At 41.4% G+C, this 23,080-nt stretch overlaps 1 protein-coding gene across 3 annotated transcripts; it reads left to right on the top strand.

Moving 5' to 3' along the window:
- The first annotated feature begins 359 nt into the window (after positions 1-359).
- On the top strand, positions 360-22,706 carry MKNK1 (MAPK interacting serine/threonine kinase 1). Of its 3 annotated transcripts, none has more exons than XM_066555748.1 (14): positions 360-428; positions 1,273-1,383; positions 3,835-3,929; positions 7,041-7,139; positions 7,823-7,920; positions 9,340-9,419; positions 10,844-10,917; positions 13,754-13,858; positions 16,826-16,881; positions 17,438-17,533; positions 18,291-18,485; positions 19,109-19,273; positions 19,866-19,909; positions 20,862-22,706. In XM_066555748.1, the coding sequence occupies exons 4-14, from the start codon at positions 7,043-7,045 to the stop codon at positions 21,088-21,090; spliced, it is 1,239 nt and encodes a 412-aa protein (XP_066411845.1). In that variant the 5' UTR covers positions 360-428; positions 1,273-1,383; positions 3,835-3,929; positions 7,041-7,042; the 3' UTR covers positions 21,091-22,706. The 3 variants fall into 3 exon arrangements, with proteins under 3 accessions (XP_066411845.1, XP_066411846.1, XP_066411844.1); XM_066555749.1 differs by having other exon boundaries at positions 19,869-19,909; XM_066555747.1 differs by lacking the exons at positions 360-428; positions 1,273-1,383; positions 3,835-3,929 and having other exon boundaries at positions 7,025-7,139.
- The last annotated feature ends 374 nt before the right edge of the window (positions 22,707-23,080 follow it).

Here is a 23,080-nt window from a genome sequence, read left to right on the forward strand (position 1 = left end):
ACTCTTCCTTTCCTTCTTAGTCCGTCCTGCCTGAAGGTGTTTAAGGAAAGACGGCGAGGCGTTTAAAGAAAGACGGGACGCGGAACTCCCTTGACACAGCGGTGATCGCTCATGGACCAGACTCGGCGATCTTCGGTTCTCCAGCCGAAGTGATGCTGTGATATTGCTCATGGGGGAAGCAGAAGACGGCGAGCAGCCAGCCCAGCCTGGGGAGCAGGCTGTACCCCGTTGACATCGTCCCATTGATCTGCCCCACTGGTGCTCCCCGTCCCGTCCCGTCCCGTCCCCTCAGAGAAGCCGCGGCCCCGCCTGGCGCGCTCCCGTGAGGGGGCGGTGCCGCGCGCAGGCGCGCTCCCGCCGCTCCTCAGGCTCAGGGCGAGGGCGGGTGGTGCCGCCCCGCCGAGGAGGGACCCGCGGCCGCCATGGAGGTGAGGGCAGGGGGGTTGCGGTCACGGCGCTTCCCGGCCCGGCCAGCTGAGGGGAGGCCAGGGAGGGGAGGCCCCTGGGGCTCGGTCCGAGCCCGCGGGAGCTCCTGCGGCTCGTCCGGAGTGTTGGCGGGCTGCGCGCTCGGGCGCGGGAGCGGCGGCAGCCCCCGGCTGGAAGGTGCCTCAGCCCTCCGGCCGGCAGCTTTGGGTCTGGGGGCTCTCCCCGAGGAATGCGGGAGTTTCCTCGTGTCTGGAGCTGGGAATCTGTTCCCCGAAGGTTTAAAGTGCTGAGTTTCATACCTAGTGCGTTTTTCAATAAAGAGTGGTAAGTGTGTACTCTCCTACTGCAGCTGCTTTCTGTTGACATTGCTGGAGTGGGAAAACAGGCAAAGGCGAACGGAGCAACTTCTAGGTGTGATCACGAGGAATCTTTTCGTTCTTGTGTTTTTCCTCTGGCGTAAAACGAGAGCTGTGAGCTCCGAGGAGCACTGAAAATCTGCCTAATGTGTACTTTGTGGCATTAGCTCGAGCAGGGTGACCTTCTGAGGCGAGAGAAGCAGCGGGACAGCCCTGGGTGACAGCTCGGCTGCTGGCATCAGCAGGACTTGTGATAGCCAAAAATCAGCCCATTCCCTGACGCCAGTGGCACTTGTCTGGGAATTGTCAGATTTGTTGGGGAATAAGCCCCACTGCCCTTTATTTTATTTTATTTTTTTTTTCCCCGGTTACAAGCTGACCTCCTCTACAACCCTCTATCATCCAATGTTATGACTCACAATTGGGCTTGGGAAGATTGGTGTATGTTCTGATAACTTCAAAGAATTTTTTTTTTTTTTTACCTAAATAGAGCTCCTCTTCATGCCTCCCAGGTGCTGGATGGAAGCAAGGCAAAACACTCCTGTGGAGCTGAACCTCTTTCACTTCAGTTCTAAGGTGTTTTGTATTGGCAGCCCTCCAGGTAAAGTGGGGTGCCTTGTGCATTTGAAACTTTCTTGGTTCTTTAAAGGTCTTTTTCAACCAAAAGGCTTCTACGACATTATTTCATGGTACCAGTGCTCTGTAATGCTTTCAAAAAAAGTATTTACTGCTGTGAGGAATGTCCTCTCTCCTTCTAGTACCTTCCTGGTAACAAATGTTAGGACATTGGTACAAGTCTTATGTGACAATGCAGTGGAGTTTAATTACTTAATTTTAGAGTTGAAAGCACAGAGAAAGGAAAATAAAGAAAAACCAGTCTTGCTTCAAGGTTTAGAAAAACATTAAGTTACATTAGCTTCTCCAAACACAGCTGCTTGCTGATGTAGTTGTATGTTGTGTAGCTTTTTTTTCCAGTGACAAATGTGATTATCTGATTGATCATTTGTGGGGTGTGGAGCAAGAGCAGGAAATGTTTATCTTGTATCTGTATGAAAAGAAAAGTTGTCTTATAAGAAGTTTTTCTCTTTGGTTTACACTAACAAGGGAGCTGAGGGGGATTAGAGGAACTACTTGGTGATGCAGAGATAATCTTCTGAGAGTTGTTCATGCCATCAGATGTAGAAGAGAGTAAACAGCTTGCTGTTTAGTAAAGGGCCCTCAGAACCTACTTACATTGGATATCTCCTTAATTTAAAAGTGCTCTAGGGGTTGGAGAGCCTTTAAATAGTTGAGTCAACACACTATTGCTAGGAGTTTTCTCTTTTGGAATGTGTGTGATGGAGTTTAAAATAACTTTGCTGCTAAGTTCTTACTGCCCTGTGATGGCAAGTCTTAGATATGAGCTACCTGCCAGTGGTCAGTAGCAGTAAATGTTCTGTTTGCCTGTTCTGCTGGCTGTGGAAGGACAGAGGATGTTCTTTAGTGCAATAACCAGTGTGTGTGCCATGTTGTTCCCAGCAGAGCTCACCATTCACAGTTATTTGTTAGCCCTGTGAGATACACCCTATTATATCCTCCCATCCATGTGGCTGCCTTGGAGACACATTGTCCTTGAACAAGAAATTAAAAAGATTACAGTGTTTTTAAGCCACACTCAGTCTAAGTTGTTCTCCTTACTTGTTATGTCTTAGCTGGATCGGGACACTTCTCTTGTTTGCCTTTGTCTTTCCAGTGGGGATGATAACAGTTCTTTTGTTGCCATTCTGAGTGATAACTACTGCTTTTAAAGAAATGCATGTCTGCCTGGGGAAACACAGGCTGATTTCAGCAAGTCTCATGTCTGCAGCATGTGTGTCAAAATGAGTTGTTCCCCCAACACGAGAGGGAAAGGAGAGCTGTGTGCTCTCCTCTCCATCAAGGTTCTCCCTGCTTCCCCAGCAGTAATCCTAGTGAAGTAAGAAAATGGGATGGGAGGAATCTGTCTGAAATAACTTGATGTGCTATCCTGAAAAGTGAGATCCACCCATGGCTGGAGGGTTTGACTGGGAACCTCAGAAAACCCCTCTTAGTTTGCAAGGGAAGTGTTAGCTGAAAGTACCAAAGAGTTACTCTGCAAATTGCACAAGCAGGAGATGCTGTGACACTGATCTCCTGGAAGTGTGACAGGGGGAAGCAGGGACATAAAGAGAAAGGTTGCTGTAACCTTTTCCCCAGTATGAAAGGTTTCAGGCAGCTGGTGTCAGCTGTGACACTGTGGGTTGTTACAGTAATGCTGTGATAAGACTGGATCAATAATTTTTGTCAGACTTGCTCTTTCATGAAATTGGATTGCTTGGGTTTCCTGTGAACTTTTGGGTGTTCATTTGAAAATGTTAATACTCTTGTGTACTATTGAGAAGATGATGGAATGTTTTTAAGTTCCTCTCCCTTCATGGATAACTCAGACTAAATGAAATTAAAAGTTGTGCTGTAGGTGGAATGAGAAGGTAACTCTGACAGCTAAGAATGAATTGTGGAAAACTAGTGCAAAAATCAAGTATTCACTTCTTACAATTTGAAATTAATGTACTTAATACAGAACAAGTATTAAATAATCTGATTTGACACAGGACTGTCATACATCATTGCACATTCTTCCTCTTCAAATTGTATCTCTTGATGTGTAACATTACAAACACAATTAATCACTATGTAGCTGCTATATAAAGGCAGCTTGGGTTGTTCTGAGCTTCCTGCAACTAGATGGTTTTTGCAGAATCAGCACCTGCTGAGTGTGTCCAGTTTCATTATGAGCCACATCTGTAGGAATCAGCGTTGATGGAGGAGGAAGGGTCCAGGAACAATGTGAGACACTGAGCTGGGAGGAAAACTGGACTGAAGTCTGTTTTCAGTTTGTTCCAGTGAAATTGTAGGGGTGTGCTTTTGCTGCATGTTCACGTGAAGCCCAGCAAAACAGGTCCTTGCAGTGTCTTTAGGCTCTGGGCACTGCATAAATGTGTGGAAAAACATTTTCAGGATTTCTGAGTGGTAACGTGATGATCTTTCTTTTCAGCTCCAGAACAACTTGGCTCAAGCAGGACCCGTTTTGGAGCAGGTGGTGGTGCCTGGACTCTGCTTTCTTCCACTGAGTTCAAACACACAAACAAGGTATTTTCTTCTAAATAGAAAAAGGCACCTCTTCTGTGTTCCCAAGTGCTTCCTGTTACACACATGTGCTTGTTTTCCAAATATACTCTTCCTTCCTTTGGGAAGCAGATTAGAATGAGAGGGGATTTAAGTCTGAGTAGTGGATTTTGGCATGTTCATATATGGAGTGTCAGGAAGCAAGATGAAAGATTACTTAAGGGCTGAATGAAGTGAAACTTGTGGTAATTGTTCCCTTTCTTCTTCTCTTGGCTTTGTTTGCAAGTTTCGTTTACAGCAAAAGAGAAAGGCTGTAACTACCTTCCCACACAGGCTCTGAATAGTGTGTGGTATTAAATATTGCCTCAATGCTGAGTTATGATGATAATAAAATTCAGGGACTTCAGCAAAACTGCAGCTCTCATTTTACTTACACTGTGGATTTTCCTGGTAATATTAGCCTGTGAGTAATAATCCTAACCTGACTGTAGAAGGACAGATCAGAATTTGAAGACACTCACCTTGGACCTGATGTGTCCATGGGCCATTTCCCTCCAGAGCAGTCCATGCAGTCCCTGAGCTCTGTCTGGCAGGGTGAGCTGCCTCAGAGCCCACAGTGTGCCTGTCACCAGGAGCACTCCTGCAGTGTGCAGAACACCTCAGCATTGCTTGGATGGTTGAGGCACACTGGCCTTGGGTGTCTCCAGAAATTCTTTTGGTTGTACAGGTGCAGGAAAAAAAAACAACATTTCTTTGAAAGCTTGAAAAATCTCTAAAGCGTTTGGCTGGACTGAAGGCATTTTCTTGTAGGACCAGCTGTTACTTAAGTACTGGCTCATTATAACAAATGAGTAATGGGAGTGAAGCTGTGATACCTTTAAAGGATGAGCTCTGTTGACAGGAGTGAGCTTCACAGTGATGTGAAATAGCAGACCAGAGCAGTAATAAGAATCTAATACAATTAACACTTCATGTTTTAATGTGATGGCAAATTTAGTCAAGACTATAGGTAAAAAATGTCAACTTTTCAGCAATTTGGTTTCTGTATACATAACTAGTGAACTTCCTGTTTTCAGGGAAGCAATTCTCTGTAATTTAGGAATAGAGTCAGACTAAAGGGAATTGAAATAATGTAGTGAGTTAATAAACAGCTGACTGTAAATATCAGAGCCAGGTGGTAGAGTGCAGGAGCTGCTTGTGAAAATGTCAGCTGTGCTGAGAGACAGGATTCACATTCTGGAGTTTTTGCTGATTTTTAGTCAAAGCTAATATTTTACTCAAAGCTAGTATTTTTAGAGTTTTAGCCAAAGCTAGATTTTTTAGTTTCAAGCTCTGAAGCTGTGATATTTGAAATGGAATAGAATCTGCCTAGCTATAGCTTGTGGAAGCCGTGATATTTGAAATGGAATAGGATCTGCCTAGCTATAGCTTGTGGAAGGTCAGGTCACTAAAGGTGCCTGTTTGACACCTTGTGGAAATCAAGCACCACCTTCAAGCAGAGCAGCCCTATCTCTGAGCAGCTTCAGGTGTGTCACTTTAGTCCCAGTTCTGAATAACTCCTGATGCAGGTTGGATTGAAAAAGAGAACTGGAATTTGCTGCCAAAGGCTCACCTTCTTTTTATGATAAAATTTGAAACTGTATGTGTGTCAGTTTGAGTTAAAATGAAGCTGTTTCTTCAGAAACTGGTAAAACTTGCTTTATATTACTGTGTTTAAGAAGTCACAGAACATCCATCATGATGATTTCTGAACACATTCTGCCTAAGACTTGAACATGAGGATTTACTGTTTTGAGGCTTTGAGTGCTTTATGTTGAAGTGTTTCACTAAGTTGTTAAGGAGAAAGGACTTTTATAATAATGCTCATCCTGAATTTTCAGACATGTGGGTTCTAAGTGACACTCACAGTAGCTATTACTGACAGATAAGAACAAGAAAAATGTAATGGAGCAAAGAAAAAGTATTTAATGTATTGGTAGATTGTTGTGGAATGTTTTCTGCCTTGGAGCTTCTCCCATGTTTTGAGTACTTTAGAAACAGTGAAAGGCAGAAAAATTGCTCATCACAATCTCTGTTAAAAGAGAACTGACAAAAGTTTTTGGGACTTGCTCTTTCATTACCAGTATTCTCATAATTATTTCTCACTATTTATATTGATTTAGCTTTTTCTGTAGTACAAGATGACTAAAAGTAAATTTAGTTGGAATTCCTCATGGCTTAAAATGTTTTAGGTGCACTTTGCTACTGCCTTGAAGATTTTCAGCTGAGATTTTAAACTGTTGAAGCAAACTTAGCTGGATGTGATTGGTGTGAAGTGCTCCTGCCTAGAACTTCAGTGAGGAATCATTTAACTTTTTGGAGATAGGTTAGCTGTACAAATATGGCCATGTTTTTATTTAGGCCTTCAATAACAATATGCAGGTGGGTTTTTTGCCATATTATCTTGCATCAGTGAATAGTTACCTCTGACTAAACTCTTCTAGAATCTGCAGCTAGTAATGTAGGAAAAAATATAAATGCCATAAACACTTCTTGCTTTGAAGCATAATACCAACTGATCTGTGGTTTAGAAAGGTGCATTATGGTTCCATGAGAAATGGTTTTCTTTATGGCCTTTTGGCAGCATCAACTGACCTAGATTGCTCTTGTGATACTATAGCTCCTGTGGTTGCTTTGTTTCACTGAGTGATTTGAAACTTCCCCACACGTTCCTGCTGTTTTGGAGGCTCATTTCCTTGAGCTGATTCGTAAAAAAAAAAATCTCTTTGTAAAACAGCAGAATAGCTCAGAGGAGTGCCCTTGTGAGAGCTGCAAGTGCTGTCTGGTATCAGGGCACATGTTCTTTTGTGGGTTATTTCTGTGCATTGCCTTACTGTGCTGTGAGATAAGGATTCAGAATAGATGCATTGTTGTTCCCTCCTGTTTTTACATTTATTTATCAACACCTCCAAACTATTAACTGGCACCTGAATTGCCTTTTTAGGTTTCCTCTGATATTTGAAAAAAAGGTGGCAGCTTATGATGAAGAAAAGCAGAGAAACTTTTGGATAGATAAGAACATAAACACACAAGAGCATGTGCATTTTCTCCTGAAGTAATTGATTGTTAAAGTCACCTCTATGTTCTGCCACACAGAGATGGTCAGCAGCCAGCCTGTCCCCATAGCAGACAGTGGGAAAAGGAAAAAGAAGAAAAGAACCAGAGCTACAGATCAGGTCCCTGGGAAGTTTGAAGGTTGGTGACAATTGAAAAGCTTTTAACTGTTACAGTCTGCTTTGCTTCTGATATTTTTCTGTTTTCTTAGCTAGACATTGCATTTTTTGGTAGGAACAGTGCTGATGTCAAAAGGTTTTGGTTGAATAGATGTGTGCACAAATGCTGTGAAATTTTGTAAGTAAAATATAGTTCAGTGAGAAAACTGAGCAGTATAAAACTTCTTAGTGGGCAAGTAGCAATGGAAGATACATTTCAAATAAAAATGGTAGCAGCAACAAATTCCAGGTTTAAATGTTCAAGTTTGTTATACTTAAAACACCATCTCTGCAAGCAGATTATGTATGGCAGCATTTTCTGATCAAATAATTAATTGTCTTCCACCTGAAAAAAAGTTTGAATTTTACATGAAGACAGGTATAGTGGCTGAGATCCTAGAGATTACACATTTGTTCATACTACAAGTGTTTATGTCTCAGCAATTTTGATCCTGTGATAAAGTTTACTTCTAATTTTTCTTGAACTTGAAAGAGGGAGGTGAAAAAGGAAGCATAGTTAAGACTGGCATGTCTGCTTTAATACTACATAAATTTGAGGGAAGCTTAGCAGTTGTAGAGCTTGTCTTGATGTTATTCATTAAAATAACGTTCACTTTCAAAATTCACTTTGATGGATGTGTCCTTTCTTCTGGATTTCTTTGGCAGACTTGTACAAGCTGACTGCTGAGCTGCTTGGTGAGGGAGCATATGCTAAAGTTCAGGGTGCTGTCAGTCTCCAAACTGGGAAAGAATATGCAGTCAAAGTAAGTAGAGAGAAAAGCAGCATCACTTCTGTCTGTGATGTGTCCTCTCCCTTTGAGTATCCCAGGGAAAACCTGCAATAGAGTGGGTAATAGCAAATCCTTCTAGGAAATTTTTGATGCTTGAAATGAGCCTGTTTTATAACTGTTGAGAAAACCTGTCAACCTGAAGTGTTGTGCCTCCAGAGTGAACTGGTTTATCAGCTGCAGGTAGAAATCACAAACAGTAAATCACTGTGATTGGATCTCAGGGCAAGCTTTCCTCTCATGCCCTGCTTTAGTTGTAGTCTACCTTCGTGTCTTCTTATGAAAGAAGAGGCTGAGTCACTATACAGCATGGCCTCCCAAACAGTGCAAGCTTTTGGGTGCTGTTCAGAGAGCATCAGGTGCTGCCAGTGGTTCATGCAAAGCTGTCTTTAATTTTTGATAGAGGCCAATCTTCGTTCTGTAATATCACTGAAAAGCTGGGCTCATTTACAAATTTGTTGTTATCCTGAGTCCCCCATTTAATTATAAACAGAAATAACAGCAATAGGGAACCTTTATGTTTGATTCTATTCAAAAATAGACACAAAATTTTAAGCCCCTTTGAAAAAGTAGTTCTATAGATGCTGGAATTTTTTCTGTACTTTGTAAAATTGTTCAAGTTTAAAGGTTGAAATAAACAAAGCTCTGCATTAGGAATTTGATGTGATCAGATGCAGAGGCCTGTGTAGTACTGATGGATGGTTGCCTGTTCTGCACCAGAGAGCTCAGGCTGCAGAAATAAGAAACCAGTCCTGGATACAGGTGATGGTGATGTCTGGGTGATGTCATGAGCTTCCAGTTTATGCAGCAATAATTCAGGCTCAGCCTCTTGTCCTCTTTCAACCTGAGGATGATGTGAAGGAAGGTGACTTCTCATGGCTCTGAGATTGAATGTATGTTTTCTTTAGGTTCTATTATTGGGTCTCTATAAAGTTTACACTATGAACTTTTATTTTATGGTGCTTTTGGTACTTGTTGCTTAAATGCCTCTAATGACAAATCTGTTCTTTTTGATTGTTCAGTGTCTGATGTGACTCAAATCTATTCTTGGTAGAACTCAAGAGGATATCCTGTTCTGCACATTGCAAAGATAAAATTATGCAAGAAAAAGCTTGTGGTAACTGGTCACTGGCTGTATAATGTGTGGATTTAGTTCCTTTCTTCTCTTCCTGACCTAATTTCTCTTGTCCTCTGAATGCCTTCCAGAGCTCTGCTGACACTGCTCTGTAAACAAATGCCAGATGAGAAATTGAACAAACAAACAAAGGTGGAGTGTTGTTCTCCAGTGGGCATGCCCTAGATTCAAACCTTGGAACAGTTACCTAATTCCAGAGCTATATGCATAGTTCCTGCAGTAATTTTTCAAATATGAGTTCTTAAAACTCTTTTTCACAGATCATTGAAAAAAATGCTGGGCATAGTCGGAGTCGGGTTTTTCGTGAGATAGAAACTCTGTATCAGTGCCAGGGTAACAAGTAAGTATGGTCTTGCCTTTGTTTATTTAGAGTGTTTTGATTATTTGTTTTCAAATTTTTATATGTGACAAGTTTAGAAGCTTTGCAGCAGTCTCCTTAAAGCCACTTTGAAATTTACACTTGATTTACTCAGATTAAGAATTTCCCCTTCTTTACCTGTGAAATTTAGGGGAACTATTTACTGATTAATAGTTACACAACTCAATTAGCAGCCAGGTCAATGTAGCTTGATTGTGCTTCAGTGATGCATGGCTTTTGTCCAGATGAGAAATTAATATTTTGACACTCTCCCCTGTGATTTCACCATCAGCAAAAGCTGATATGATACCAGCTGCTGTGGAAAGGAAATCTCACCATTCCTTTCCCTCATGTGTGGTTTGCCCTTCTCCTCGTGTCAGCCTTCCTGCTTTTGCACTGGAACTCTTAGATCAGCAAAAAGCTAACAGTTCTCATTTGGATGTGTGCTGACTTCATGCAGCCACAGGATGAGGCAACTGCAAAGCTGCTACTCATGACTGAAGAGGAAGAAAAGCAGTGCAGGCACTGGGAACTTTGTGATGGGTTTGAGGCAGTTCTGGAGCTACTTTTAGATGTCTCTGTTAATCTAGAATGTATATACAACAGATGGGGTGTATATATTACAATTGTGCAGCTTATATTGAATTTTTCAAACAAGTGCCTAATATAACATACAGAAATAATTTCAAAACCAACTTGTTTACCAAACTCATGGGCTTATGTTGTGCTGTAGAGAAGCAGACCACAAGTTTCCTCTTTTGTGAGGTTAAGAGTAAATAGTCTTCCAGTGCACAACTGATGAAGAACTCAAACTCACATGACCACATGCAGAATTTCAGGGGTTGAGTGTACCATTAAATGTAAAAAATTCTGACTCACACATTTGACATTCTCAAAGTAACCTGGGGTATTTGTGCTGCAAAGAATTTACATGAGCCAAACAGGAGTTGGTCTAAAAATGGCAACTAAGGAGCTGGATTTAATATCTTGTTGACAGATGCCTGTCTCCTTTGAGCCCTCTGTGTTTTGCTTTGTGATTTCCAGAGAGAAAGAACGCCAGTTTAATTATTTTTTCTTTATTTCTGCCTGCAGCACAAATGCAGTGTTTTAAATTATTAAATACAACCAACTACCAGTTATCTTCCTGTCAATTGAGCAGTAGCAGAGCTCTCACAATCTTGTCTGAGTGTGGTGTTTGGCCTTTTTCCCATGCTTAAATTTCAGTGGGAGTTGGAAATGTGGTTTTAATGTCACAGGCAACCAAAGCAACTTGATTAACTGGAACTTGTATTTTTGGTTACTTCTGGCACTTCCTAGTTATCCACTCTGGGCTGAAACTCTTCATTGCTGTGTGTACACTCCATGCTTGTTTCTTTTATTCTCTATTTTGTTTCTTTTTTTTAAAGGAACATTTTGGAGTTAATAGAATTTTTTGAAGATGACACAAGATACTACCTGGTCTTTGAGAAGCTTCGAGGAGGTACTGTGCAGAAACTGTGCCTTTGCTCATTGAATCATTTTGGCTCCTATTTGCCTCTGTTTTAAAGTAATAATTGAAGAACTTAAAATGCTTGAGAATTTAGTGCAGCGTCTGTGTACTCTGGCAGAATTTTCCTTTGATGTAGGATTGACTTAATTGCCTGGAACTCTGTTATGAAAATCATCTTGCCTGTGTCTGGGGTTGCTGTTATGGAGAGCCAGTTGTGCTTGTGGGTGCTTGAGAGCCCATCAAGTGAGCCTGAGTGGTCACTGGGCTCCTGCACTTCCCACTCACCTGGGGAATGAGAAAGCCCATGAAGTGCTTGTTGCAGCTTTCTCACATTTGTCTGCAGGGAGTATAATGACAGTACCTGCTAATTGCATGGCTGTGCAAAACCAGGAGTTAGTGTGGCCAACCCTTCAAAGGAGAACTGAGCTTCTGGAGTATCCTGCTGCCCAGAGAACATCATCTATTGTCTCTGGTCAAGAAGGTTTCTAGGAGCAAACTGTATGTGCAAGAAATAAAAATTCTTTCTGCGTAGATGCAGAACTATTTTTGAAAGAGAGGGATGTGTATATTTCTTGAGTTAAAGCTTTTGTTTAACTTTTCTCAAAATTCTGCATCTTTTTATTGTATTTTCCCATAACACTTTTTCTTAATGCACAGATGTCTCTGACAAATTAGCTGTAATAGGGCTTGTTTGAATGAATCTGCATTTGTCTTTTTTTTCATCTCCACATTCTTCCATTTGTTAACCCTCTTTTTTTAAGTCTGTGCTTGTCAGTGTACCTGCATGGCTGCTGAGAGGATATTAATGATACTCTCCTCTTAGCTATTGATTTTACAGGCTCAGCTAGGGCTGATGCTAGTTTTCTCTTAAAAAAAAAATCAGTATTTAAAGGGTTAGGTATGTGGTTTGAAGACAAAGAATGAGAATTAGGGTGAGATCTGATGCACTGCAGATTCTGATGTGAGTGGCAAGGCTGGCAAGAATGAGAATATTAATCTTCAATGCAAGTCTTACTTCAGTAACTCCAGTCTCAGAGGCTGCTCTTACAGTGTTGGAGCATAATTTGGGCTTTCCATTTTCAACTTTGCCTTCCAGTAGCTGTGGTAACTGAAGGAGCTCTGCTCGTATTTTATCTGTTTTCAGTTCACTGTGATGTCCAGAGTCCCTTTAGTATCCTTGTCTGACAGCATTTTATAATTGAGTGAGTTAAAATTGAGCTGATTAGATTGAACTTGTATGATTTAAGAGTTTTTTCTCTTTTTTTTCTTCTCTGAAATGCATTTTGAGAGGTGTTGTATGATGCTTTCTCCCTGAGTACTGGAGAGGTAGGAACAACTAGTGCCCTGCTATTCTTTCTTCATGAGAATTCTCTACATGGGCTGAATATAAAGTCAGTAAAGTGTGTTTTTATTGATATTGATATAATTCTTATCTGAGAGAGTTTGAACATCAGCTCTATTCAGAAGGGTAATTTCAGATAAACCTGCTGAGTGAAATGAGCACTTCAGGTAGCTCAATATTGTTTCCTGCAAAGTGTGGGGTCTTTTCCACAGGGCTGGAAACATTGAAGAACTTCCACTGCTTTCTAAAGGTGAAAAGAACAACTACACCAGGAAACCCCTTTGAACTTTGTGCACTCAAGAAATCTGTAGCAAACTAGGTGGTGTTGGTTTTAGCAAGGGAAAACCTTGTCTGTGTTTGAAATGTGATAACCTGGTTCAAAGTGGCCTTCCTCCACCCAGCTGACACTGCTTGGCTGTGCATATCTGAGCATACCTCTCTTCTTTTTGAATGTCCTTTCTCTTCCCTCTCTGAATGCTCACTGTGGAGGAGTGCCAGTAGCATTGATGGTATTAGAATAGGAATTACCAAGTAGGAGATTTCCTTCCACATTTAGAACTAGAGCATAAAAGTGAAATCACCTGAGATAGAAAACATTGAGTATACTGGGTCAATAACAAATGGCTGTTACTACTTGAGTTTCTTTGCCTGATTGCTTTTACAGATACACCTCTCTGAATAAGAAAATAGAAGGCAATAGTAAGGCTGCTTAGGGAGCTGGGATCTCTGTGGACTACATGGTTTTTTTAAAGACATTTTTAATCTTTTGAGATGAATGATTGAATTCACTTTATGAAAATGAGGAATCAAACTTCCCTTTATTCTTTGTTAAAGGGATACCAGTGAGGCTCTGCCTGCAAGCTACCAGCCCTTCAGTATGTTTTAATTTAAAGGTCTTTTGTCAGATTTTATATCCCTGGGCAAATTTTACCTTAAGTCAGTGCAGAAGCCTTGTCTTGATGCCTGTGGGGAATTTGATGTGTATTTAAAGGTCAGATCTCCTTTTACTTTGATGGTGTTGAGGCACAAAACATGTATCCTTGACTTTCAGTGCAGGGTTTCAGTGGTGACATTATAGCAAATGAGGGGAATTTGAGTTTGACCATCCATGACCTGGGGTAGGCTGAAGTGTTTATGGATCTCCTTAGCTGATGTTTGAATTTTACTGGTACTGTTGGCAAATCTCTACTGTCCCAGTGTGTGGAAAACAGGCCAGTCATGTCCTGGGGCAGTAAAAAGTGATTGTCTCTCATGCTGTGCTTAAACTAGAAGGTGCACTGTTTGAAAACTATGTTCTAGCACACTTAGGTGGTGAAGCTGCTCAGTTGTGCCTTTTCTTCTTAGTCATTCCCCTCTTTGCTCCACAGAAGTTGCCTGCTGTGAAAGGCTGCTATAAAGTGTGAAAATGAGATTATGGATTCATGGTGCTTGGAACTAGCTCAGCATTCATACTGAGGTTTTCCCTTTCACCTGTTACCCTGACAGGTTCAATCCTGGCCCATATTCAAAAGAGGAAGCACTTCAATGAACGAGAAGCAAGCAAAGTGGTGAGAGACATTGCCTCTGCTCTGGACTTTCTTCACACCAAAGGTGAGAGAGGGCTGCCTCCATCTTTACTAGTTAATACACTCAGGTTATAAAGCACATTTATCTCTAAGTAGCCAGCTTTTGCTGGTATTCCCATTTACAGCAATGGCAGATGACTTAAGCTGTTTTCCTCTGTGATGCTATTTTCATATTTTATATTTCAGTATTTTCAGTAATTGGGAGTGTTAAGATGGTACAGGCTTTCCAAGGAGAACACTTGAATCATCACCCAGAGACACTTAACATTAGGGTTGAGTCTATTTGTTCCTTTACACAAGCCACCATGTAAGGGTTACTCAAAAGGGTTCTAATAAAATTTTAATTTCCTCATCTTTTCAACAGAGGTACTTTTTTGTAATTACTCAGAATTTCTGCTGGTCACAAGACCTGTTGGTTTGCAGAAGCTTTTGGCCCCCCACATTTAGACTCCCACTGTTAAATTGAGGAGACCTAAATGAAGCATAGTCTTTATTTGAAGATGTCCTCAATTCCTTTGCAATTTGCTTAGATTTAAAGCAGTTATGTTTATAGAGATTTTTTTTTTGCGTTAGTGTTTTTCTGTTGCTTTTTTGACTTGGGAATACTTTGGTTTAAATTCAAAAATTTCTATGCATTATGGTCATCCCAGAGTATATTTTTTGGGCTGAATATGATGGATACTTTTGAAGTTTTTCCTAGGTTGTGATTATCTGGCCTTGCAGCTTCAAATACAGTGGCCAGCTCTGAATGGAATGGCATGTAATTGGAGACTGTTTATGGGTTATTTGTTTTGATACATTTTTTCTTTCCTTTTTGCCATTCTGATTAGCCTGGTAGATCTCAGCAGATTTGGTTTGCTGCCTAAATTGCTTAGTACTGGCCCTGGATCAATAAATGTTTAGGTGTAGTCCATACTTTCAAGTCACAGGACTGTTTATATGCTGAGTTAGAATTACAGCACTGGTACCTCAACAAGTTGAACCCATTAAAAAGAAAATTGTAGCAATGCTTGGAGTAAAAGGGGTGAGCCTGATGAATGTGGATCTTGTCACATGTTGTGACTGTTACAAAAGGTGAATTTGAATGTAAACCAAACTTAGCTTGGATCAAGAGTTTTTGTAGTCTTCACAGCCTGTCTATGTGATAATTCAACATTAAACCTTCAGAGAATGTATTTCTTGAATACCTGTGTTTAGAAGATTTTGACTTTGAGATATGGGACATATAAGAAGCAGGGAACTTAGGCTGAATATGTGGAAAAAATCTTTTTTGATGTGCAAGGCTGTAGTGGGTTTCTTAACAGCTGCAAGTCCAGGTAGCCCACTCAAGAGGTTTAGCATCAGCTGAGCTAATACCTTTCTGTAGTTCTCTCTCAGCTTTTAGTTTTAATTCCCCTTTTCCCAAACAAGAGGAGGGTGATTGATTAGAATAGCTGTAGAGCAGCAGTCTGCTTTCTTGTTGTTTGCTGTGAGCTGGGACAGCAGGGATATAGCTTGCAGAATCAGCTACATCCCCTTTTCATTTTATTGTTCTCTTTATGGTTCTTCCGTGTGACATTAAAATAATTAGTAAGTAGGGTACAGAACACTAAAGTAAACAGGAAATTAAAGCACTTTTATTGCACAGCTTAATGGTGAAGTCCTATAGCTAAATGCTTTTAAAAAAATTTGAATGAGGACAACTAATTCTTTTGACAGGAGTAGTTTAAAACTCAGCTGGATGATAATCCTGCCTTACACCCATTTGGGATGTGTGTGCTTTATTGCTAATAATCTACTGGAGAGGTGTTTAAAGGCGGTTGTTTTCTCAGTGCTCTGTGCAACTGCAAAATCAAATGTTACATAATCAGACATTTGAATTCACACAATAATACAAAAAGACACTGTTGGCTTTCCCATTGTGAGCCAAGCCAACTGCTGGGAGTTTGGTCAGCCTTGTTGCAAAGGTCAGTTCAGGCCACCTCAGTGGGTTCATTGTGCCATCATTTGTGCCCATGCCACATGCACTGTGTCAGTATGACACTGATCCCTTTAGCTTAGGGCTCTGCTGTTATATTTTAAGCCACATCTTGTGGAGTGTGCTGAAGAAATGACACTAAAAGCTCCCTTGCCTAGAGTTTGGTGGAATTTTCCTTCCTGTACTCTGAAGTAATATAAGGTGTTCTTGGAGTGTAAGTTTCTAAATCAAGACTAGACTGCAGTTAAATTACAGCCAAGTTGCTCATTTGATTTGATTTTTTTTTTGCCTCTCATATTCTACCTTCCATTTGAGTTTGATCATATTAAATTAAAAACTTCCAGAAATTGTGTTTTTAGGCATTTGAAGAACTTTACAGAGAACCACCTTGCATGTGGATTACACAGATAACTTTGTGCTTCCCTGTTAGGTTTGCCTATTCTGATAGGAGTTGAATGAAGAAGCCTTTTGGCTGTTTTCCTTTAGATTTTCTTCAGCATCTCTAACTGAAACTTTAATTTTTCATTTGCTTCAGCAATGAGTATGTAGCTCAAAGGAATATTTTCATCTGGGAGTCAGGGGATTTTTTTCAGAGGAGAGTGCCTCAAGTACTGTCTGTGCTGGTAGGAGTTCAGCAAGCCAATTGATCCACCTGGAAATAACAACTTCACTGTAAAAGGCACCAAAATAATTTCATTAAACTGTGTAAAGCATTAAACTTTCCTACAGGTCAGTCATCTCAATAAGCTGGTTTTAAGGAACATAATTAATTTGGGCTAACAAAATGTTCTGATGTTAGGTTCTTACTTGCTTGACAGACTCTCCTGTCCAGTTAAGGATGATAAAGGTATAGCAGGATGCAACAGTGACATTTAACAGTTGCACTTTACAGTTAAATTATTATATCTAAGAGGGGCAGGTGTGTGTAACAGGCTCAGACCTAGAATATTTCCCAGGCCACCTTCTAAAAAAGAGAAGTTATGGGGAATAAAACAGCAGAGTATCCTTTCTAATGAACATTTGTACTCTGTTTAGGTATTGCTCACAGGGACCTGAAGCCTGAAAACATCCTGTGTGAATCTCCAGAAAAGGTGCTACTCTGGTCTCTTAACTCTCCAAACTGAATTTTTTTAACTTGGTTCCCAAAAACAGTCCTTGTGGTTTTTTTCTTCTTGAAAAGTTTTGAACCCATTAGTGAACTTCAACTAAATTTAACAGAACTGAAGCTTGAAAGAGACTAAATTCTTCTTTGAGCTGTGAAAATGTGAACATCTGGCTCAGAGATAAAAAGCCAACTGGCCTTGTAGAGGGACAGCAGTGACACCCTAGTGCCTCATCTGTTCTGAGCCAGTACCCAGATGGACAAGCAGCATTTAGAGGCCAGCTGGTCACATTAAATGACCAGTTTTCAAAGTCCCCTGATGTGTACTGGCACTTGCCTAACCAAATAAAAGAATAATGTAGCAGGATCAGGTGCTGGTGATGTGGGTGCAGCTGGGGCAGGGCAGGTGAATGCCTGAAGGTGGCTGTAAGGGAGTAGGTCTCACTAGGGATTTGTGTTCTGTCCTGGGGTTTTCTACTTCACATATGTACATATTCATAGATTTTGCATTAATCCCAGTCTTCCTGACCTCTTATATTTTTTAGATATCACCAGTAAAAATCTGTGACTTTGATCTTGGCAGTGGGGTGAAGCTCAACAGTGCATGTACTCCCATAACTACTCCCGAATTAACAACGCCGGTGAGAGACTGGTGTGGCTTTGTGCTTTCTTTGTTCTATTAAATCAGTTTTCTTATCTCCAGAGGAGACCTTCCAAAGGGCTTACTGCCACTACACCCAGTGCTGGGCAGTTAATTTCAAGCAAGTGTATGTGTGGTAAATGCTGTCTTGCTCTCCCAGTTACAGAACAAATACACAAAAGCACAGGAGCTCAGTGTTAATTCTCCAGTTGGCCAGCATGTGACATGTTGGTCCTGCTTATCTCTTATACAATCAAATGGAGAAACTTTTTGTGCCCATTTTTGTGTGCTTGTGGACAGACTTTGAACCTTAGTTTTGTGTTCATTTCCCCATGTTTTGGTTCTGTAGCCAAGCCAATGAGTTAAGGAGAATGCAAGCTCTCTTATCAGTGTGTAGCTCTGTAATACACATTTGTTTGAAAAAGTACAGTCCTGTGCTTTTGCCATTTACTGTGAAAGAAAAATCTGACAGTGTTGCAGAAGTCTTACAGAAATCTATTCCCCTGATACACTTGTCTGATAACTAATGGATAAGACTTAAAAACCTGAAATATATAAATTAATGTTTTGACCTTGGATTAAAGGTTCACAGCCATGTAGAACAGCTTGTGGTGCTGCTAAAGAATTTCAGTACTCTCTGATGCCTAATTTCTGCTTTTCCACCAAGCCACTTGGTATAAAGAGTGGAAAATGATAAACCTGAGTCTTGTTTTGATGTGACTGTCCCTTTGAAAACTTGATAGAATTTGGTTTCCTAGTGTGGCTCTGCAGAATACATGGCACCTGAAGTGGTGGAAGTCTTCATGGAGGAGGCCACATTCTATGACAAGAGGTGTGATCTGTGGAGCCTGGGGGTGATTCTGTACATCATGCTCAGTGGTTACCCCCCTTTTGTGGGCAACTGTGGCACAGACTGTGGCTGGGACAGAGGAGAAGTCTGCAGGGTTTGCCAGGTGAGTGTGCATGTCCTGGGTGTGTGGGGAGAGCAGAGTTCTCCCCTGAGCTTTGGGTGCAGAACTTGCTGCAGTGTCAGCAGTGGAGAGCTCTGCCTGATGCTGGCAGGTGGTTGGGAGGATGAGCTGTCACTGAGAACTGAGGGTGGCAGTAGAGAAGTTGAGTGATACCAGTTTCTAAAGTAAGGTTGGGCAACTGCCTCTCCTTCCTCCTGTTGTGAGATTTCAGAGCTTCTCCTCACCCTCTTCCCCACTCTGGAATCCTCCCTTGTTCTGTAGTCCCTGAGCTGGTTTATGGTAGTCACTGCAATTCCTCAGATAAAAGCTGAGCCCTGGGAGGGTTGCCATGCAGGGCCTGAATTTACTTTCTAAAAATGGAGTATTTTAGCTGCCCTCTTCGGGGTGGGGGGGATGTATTTTCAGCAGCCAGTTTATTGTGTCCATCTTAGGTTGCACTGAGCCACTCTCTGGAGCTGCCTGTCACTTTCCATTGACTGCATAAGGACACTGGATGGTTTCAGTTCTTGCCCTCCACATTAGGTGGATAAAAGTGAATGGGAAGTCTCACCTGAGAAACCTTCTGGTTGCAGTGTATTTCAATTGAATAATTTTTCCTTTACCAGAACAAGCTTTTTGAGAGCATTCAGGAAGGCAAATATGAATTTCCTGACAAGGACTGGTCACATATTTCCTCTGAGGCCAAAGATCTCATCTCAAAGCTTCTGGTTTGTGATGCCAAAGAACGACTTAGTGCTGCTCAAGTTTTGCAACATTCATGGGTTCAAGGAGTATGTATCCCCCTTTATATAAAGAGTTATTCTTCTTCCAGAGTGACAAATAAGCTGTTCCCTGTCTCTGAACTTTTATTTGAGTCCTTGTGTGTTTCAGTGCTTGTATCTTGATTAATTAAATGATACACAGTGGCTTTATTTTTTTCTGCATAGTAAATATTTGGATGAATATGTCAGCCCTTAAGTGTTTGTTTTGTTTTGTTTAATTATTGCTTTGTGCATTTTAAATGGCTTTCTTGTGAATAGCAAGTACTGCAGTACACAAATTATTGTGCTAATACAGTAATGCAGAATGCTGGTAAATATGGTTATAAAAGAACAGCAGTGTCCTCTTATATTTCAGTTCCCTGTTCAGGAAAGCAGGAATAGACCCTCTGGAGAGCTTCCAAAGCTTTAGTCTTATACCTGCAAGCTGTGAAATCTTCTTGTGAGGGGAGACAGATTATGAAATATGCTTTGCCCACAGTGAATTAGTTTATTTGCAATATCTGTAAAGATTTGGGGAAGTCACTTATTTTTTGTCACTCTTGGGAAAGCTTGGTTCCCAGCTGCTAATATGTAAATAACTTCTCTTCAATGCTTCTTCTAGCAGGCTCCTGAAAGGGGGTTGCCCACCCCTCAAGTTCTTCAAAGGTAGGATTTATTTTCTAAACATCTGTAAACTTGGCCAAGAATCATTCCTGAAAGAATGGGTAGGAGAGAGGAGTTGACAAATTAGGAGGTAACATCCCTGGCTGAGAATGGAGCTTCATAAATGTGCCACACTAATTTGGTTAAGAACATCAGAAATATTAAAGCTCTGAATTTTCTTTATGATCAAATCTTGTTTGTTTGTGGAAAAAACATTAGAGGGAATTCCTGCAGTGCAGTGTTCATCTTAGACAGGAAATAATGATGGTTTTGTCAGCTTGCTGCCCAGGAGAGGCAGAAAAAGGCATAAAGGAGTGTGTTACCCAAAGAGACTGCTTTCTGATGGGTGAATAGTCACCATAAACACAGACCTGGATCTGACTTTCCTTGTAGTTGTGGCACTCACAATATCCACTTACTGTGAGCAGGGCAAGCCTCATTGCAGGTGATTTGATAGGAGAGTCTGTATGCCAGAGAGCCTGAGTCACACATCTGTTTCTGTCTCTGTCTGCTGCTGGTGGTTTCAGGTGGTTCTCCCATAGAGAAGCATTTCCCTAAGGCACAGGTGTAGTGGGACTGCAGCTCTCTGGAGAAGGACAGCAGAATGGCCTCATATGCCCATCCTTTGAGAATTGAGGATGAAATTAGGATGAATTGAGAACTTAAGTAGAAATTAAGGATGACATCTGAGTTAGCTTCCTGGGTTTATAATCAGAAGTCCTTGGCAGAAGGAGGAGTAGAACTGTGGCTGTTTCCCAAATCCCAGAGTATTTTTGTCATGCATTGCTGGTCCTCTGAGTGACGATAAATGCAAATATTAACTGGTCATTTTGCCTGCTGTCTCAATGATTTGGTAGAAGAAATAAACACGCCTGGAAATAGATACTGTGCTGTGAGGGCAAGTGGGTGAAGGGCCTGTGTTGAAGCTGCTTCCTTCTTTTCTTCCCCTGTCCAGGAACAGCAGCACGAAGGACCTGACCCTGTTTGCTGCGGAGGCCATCGCCCTGAACCGGCAGCTGTCCCAGCACGAGAGCGAGCTGAGCGCGGAGCAGGAGAGCGCCGCCCACGCCGTGTGCTCCATGAAGCTGTCCCCTCCCTCCAAATCCCGCCTGGCCCGGCGCAGGGCCCTGGCACACGCCACCAAAACCAGCGACTTCCAGCCAGTTCCCCATAAAGCCTTCTAAAGCTCTGTGCTGCTGTGGCGGGGGCAGGATGAGTCTGTGTTCTTATTTGGATTTTCAGCGCTGATAAAAGCTGCTCTGCTTCCGACACTTTGATTAGGAGCTTGCTCTTGCGATGTGACTTGTAACTTAAAGGGGACAGCTTTTTATGGGAATGTTTTTTGCCTGTCAGATTTAGTAGTGCATTAAGATAATTCAACTGGGTTTTTTTTCCAAACTGCAGAAGATGAGTTTGCTGCTGTATTATTATCTGAGGTGATAATTCACTAAGTTTTCCTCATTTTCTTCTTAGAAGAGCACAGTTTAAAATGCAAACTTGAAAACATCAGGAAAAACCCACACTTTACCAGGCAGAGCATCAAGCCTCTCCCTGCTGATGGCCGCTGTCCTTAATGGCACATGTTGAGGGTGCTGCTGTCACTGCCAGCAGTAGGGACTGTTCTCAACCAGCAGTGCCCTCCTCTCTTTCTATAGACTCAGGAATGAAGGTGATGACTGGGTGGATCTCTGTCTCCATTACATTCATTGGGCTTATATGGAACGAGATGGGACTGTAAAGGTGCTCATGTTTCTAGAGGTGGAGAGAGCTCTGCAGCTTTTTTTATGTCGTTGATAATTTGTGTGTCAGCATGTGGAGTGAAAACTGGGAGAGGTGGGGTTTTTATCTGACACATCTTTGCCCTTAACTCTAATGTACTCCATACCATCTCTTTTTTAATTTTCTGGAGTTTGATGTCCATTATATCCCTTTGAAGCAGTTACATTCTTAAATCTGATATCTGCAGTGTAACAGACTGTTTATGTAACAGTTTACAGTTACTGTTAGGCTTTTTAATATTAATGTGGGTTTTATTATATTAATGCTATCCTCAGCTAAACCTTCCTTTCTGTAAAATTGTATTTCTCCCATGACCTTTTGTGTGTCCAACCTGGACTTCCTAATGTGAACAGACAGACATCAGTGAATTTTGGTGTGTGAATAATTCAGAAATGCCACAAGCAGAGTACAGCTGTACAAAAATGGTGCTGCTGCCACAGAATTCTGCCTCCTGTAGTAATCTCAGGCTGGGTGCCTAGATTTTTACTTTCAGTTTCAATACTGTGGTGCAACAGAGCCAAGAATAATTTGGAAGGGTTTTGGCTGAAAAGCTGAAGATTTTAAGTGACCAAAGGGAGGTCGGTGGGGAAGGACACAGATGTTGAGCACTTTGTGAAACATAAGCTGTGAAAATTGGGCCACTGAGATGCCCATGATGCACCTTAACTTGTCAGCCCTTTTTGAAACCTTTTTCCAGGGCTTTGTGTGCAGGGGGGAAGGAGGGGGCCCCCAAGTGCCAGCACAAAACCCTCCCAAGCAGACTGAGAAGGAATAAAGTAGCAGATGCAACAAGCACTTGGAAGTTGAAAGGTCAAAGCTGAATGTCTTTGCATGGCCTATTCAGAGTGGTTTTACATTATCAGTAATATCAGTGCATATAGCTATTTTTATAAAACATGCAGTATTTTGTGACTAATATTAAAGTGGTTATTTAAAAGTTTTTATACGTCGTGCCAGCCGATGAATGATGAAATGTATTTTGCTTTTTTAAATTAAAATGCCCTAAGTTATGTATTTAACACATTTGGCAGTTCTTTGTGGTTTTTTCCTCTCTTTATTTTTGACACAGTAAAGAGAATTTGTCTTTGTGTGACATTGAATTCAAGACAGTTGAAGTCTCTGAGGACTAGGCATACCTCCCTCTTCTATTGATTTATTTTATTTATCAGTCTGTGGTCTCAGATTTCTTTTTGGGAACTGAGAAAAGCGCCCCAAGCAGGGAAGAGGTGTTAACTTAAGCCAACTGTTCTGCTCTCATGTGTAGTCTAGTTCTGAGTGCCTCTTGCAGAGTCATTTTTTAGTTTCTTTGGAGGTCTGTGGCTCTGGGATAGGGAAGGCTGTTTTCCTGGAGGCGTGGGATGCAGCACTCCCCAGTGCTCTGTGCAGCTCATGCCC

The sequence above is a fragment of the Molothrus aeneus genome, chromosome 9 (genome assembly GCF_037042795.1).
Source record: "Molothrus aeneus isolate 106 chromosome 9, BPBGC_Maene_1.0, whole genome shotgun sequence".
Classification (NCBI taxonomy): domain Eukaryota; kingdom Metazoa; phylum Chordata; class Aves; order Passeriformes; family Icteridae; genus Molothrus; species Molothrus aeneus.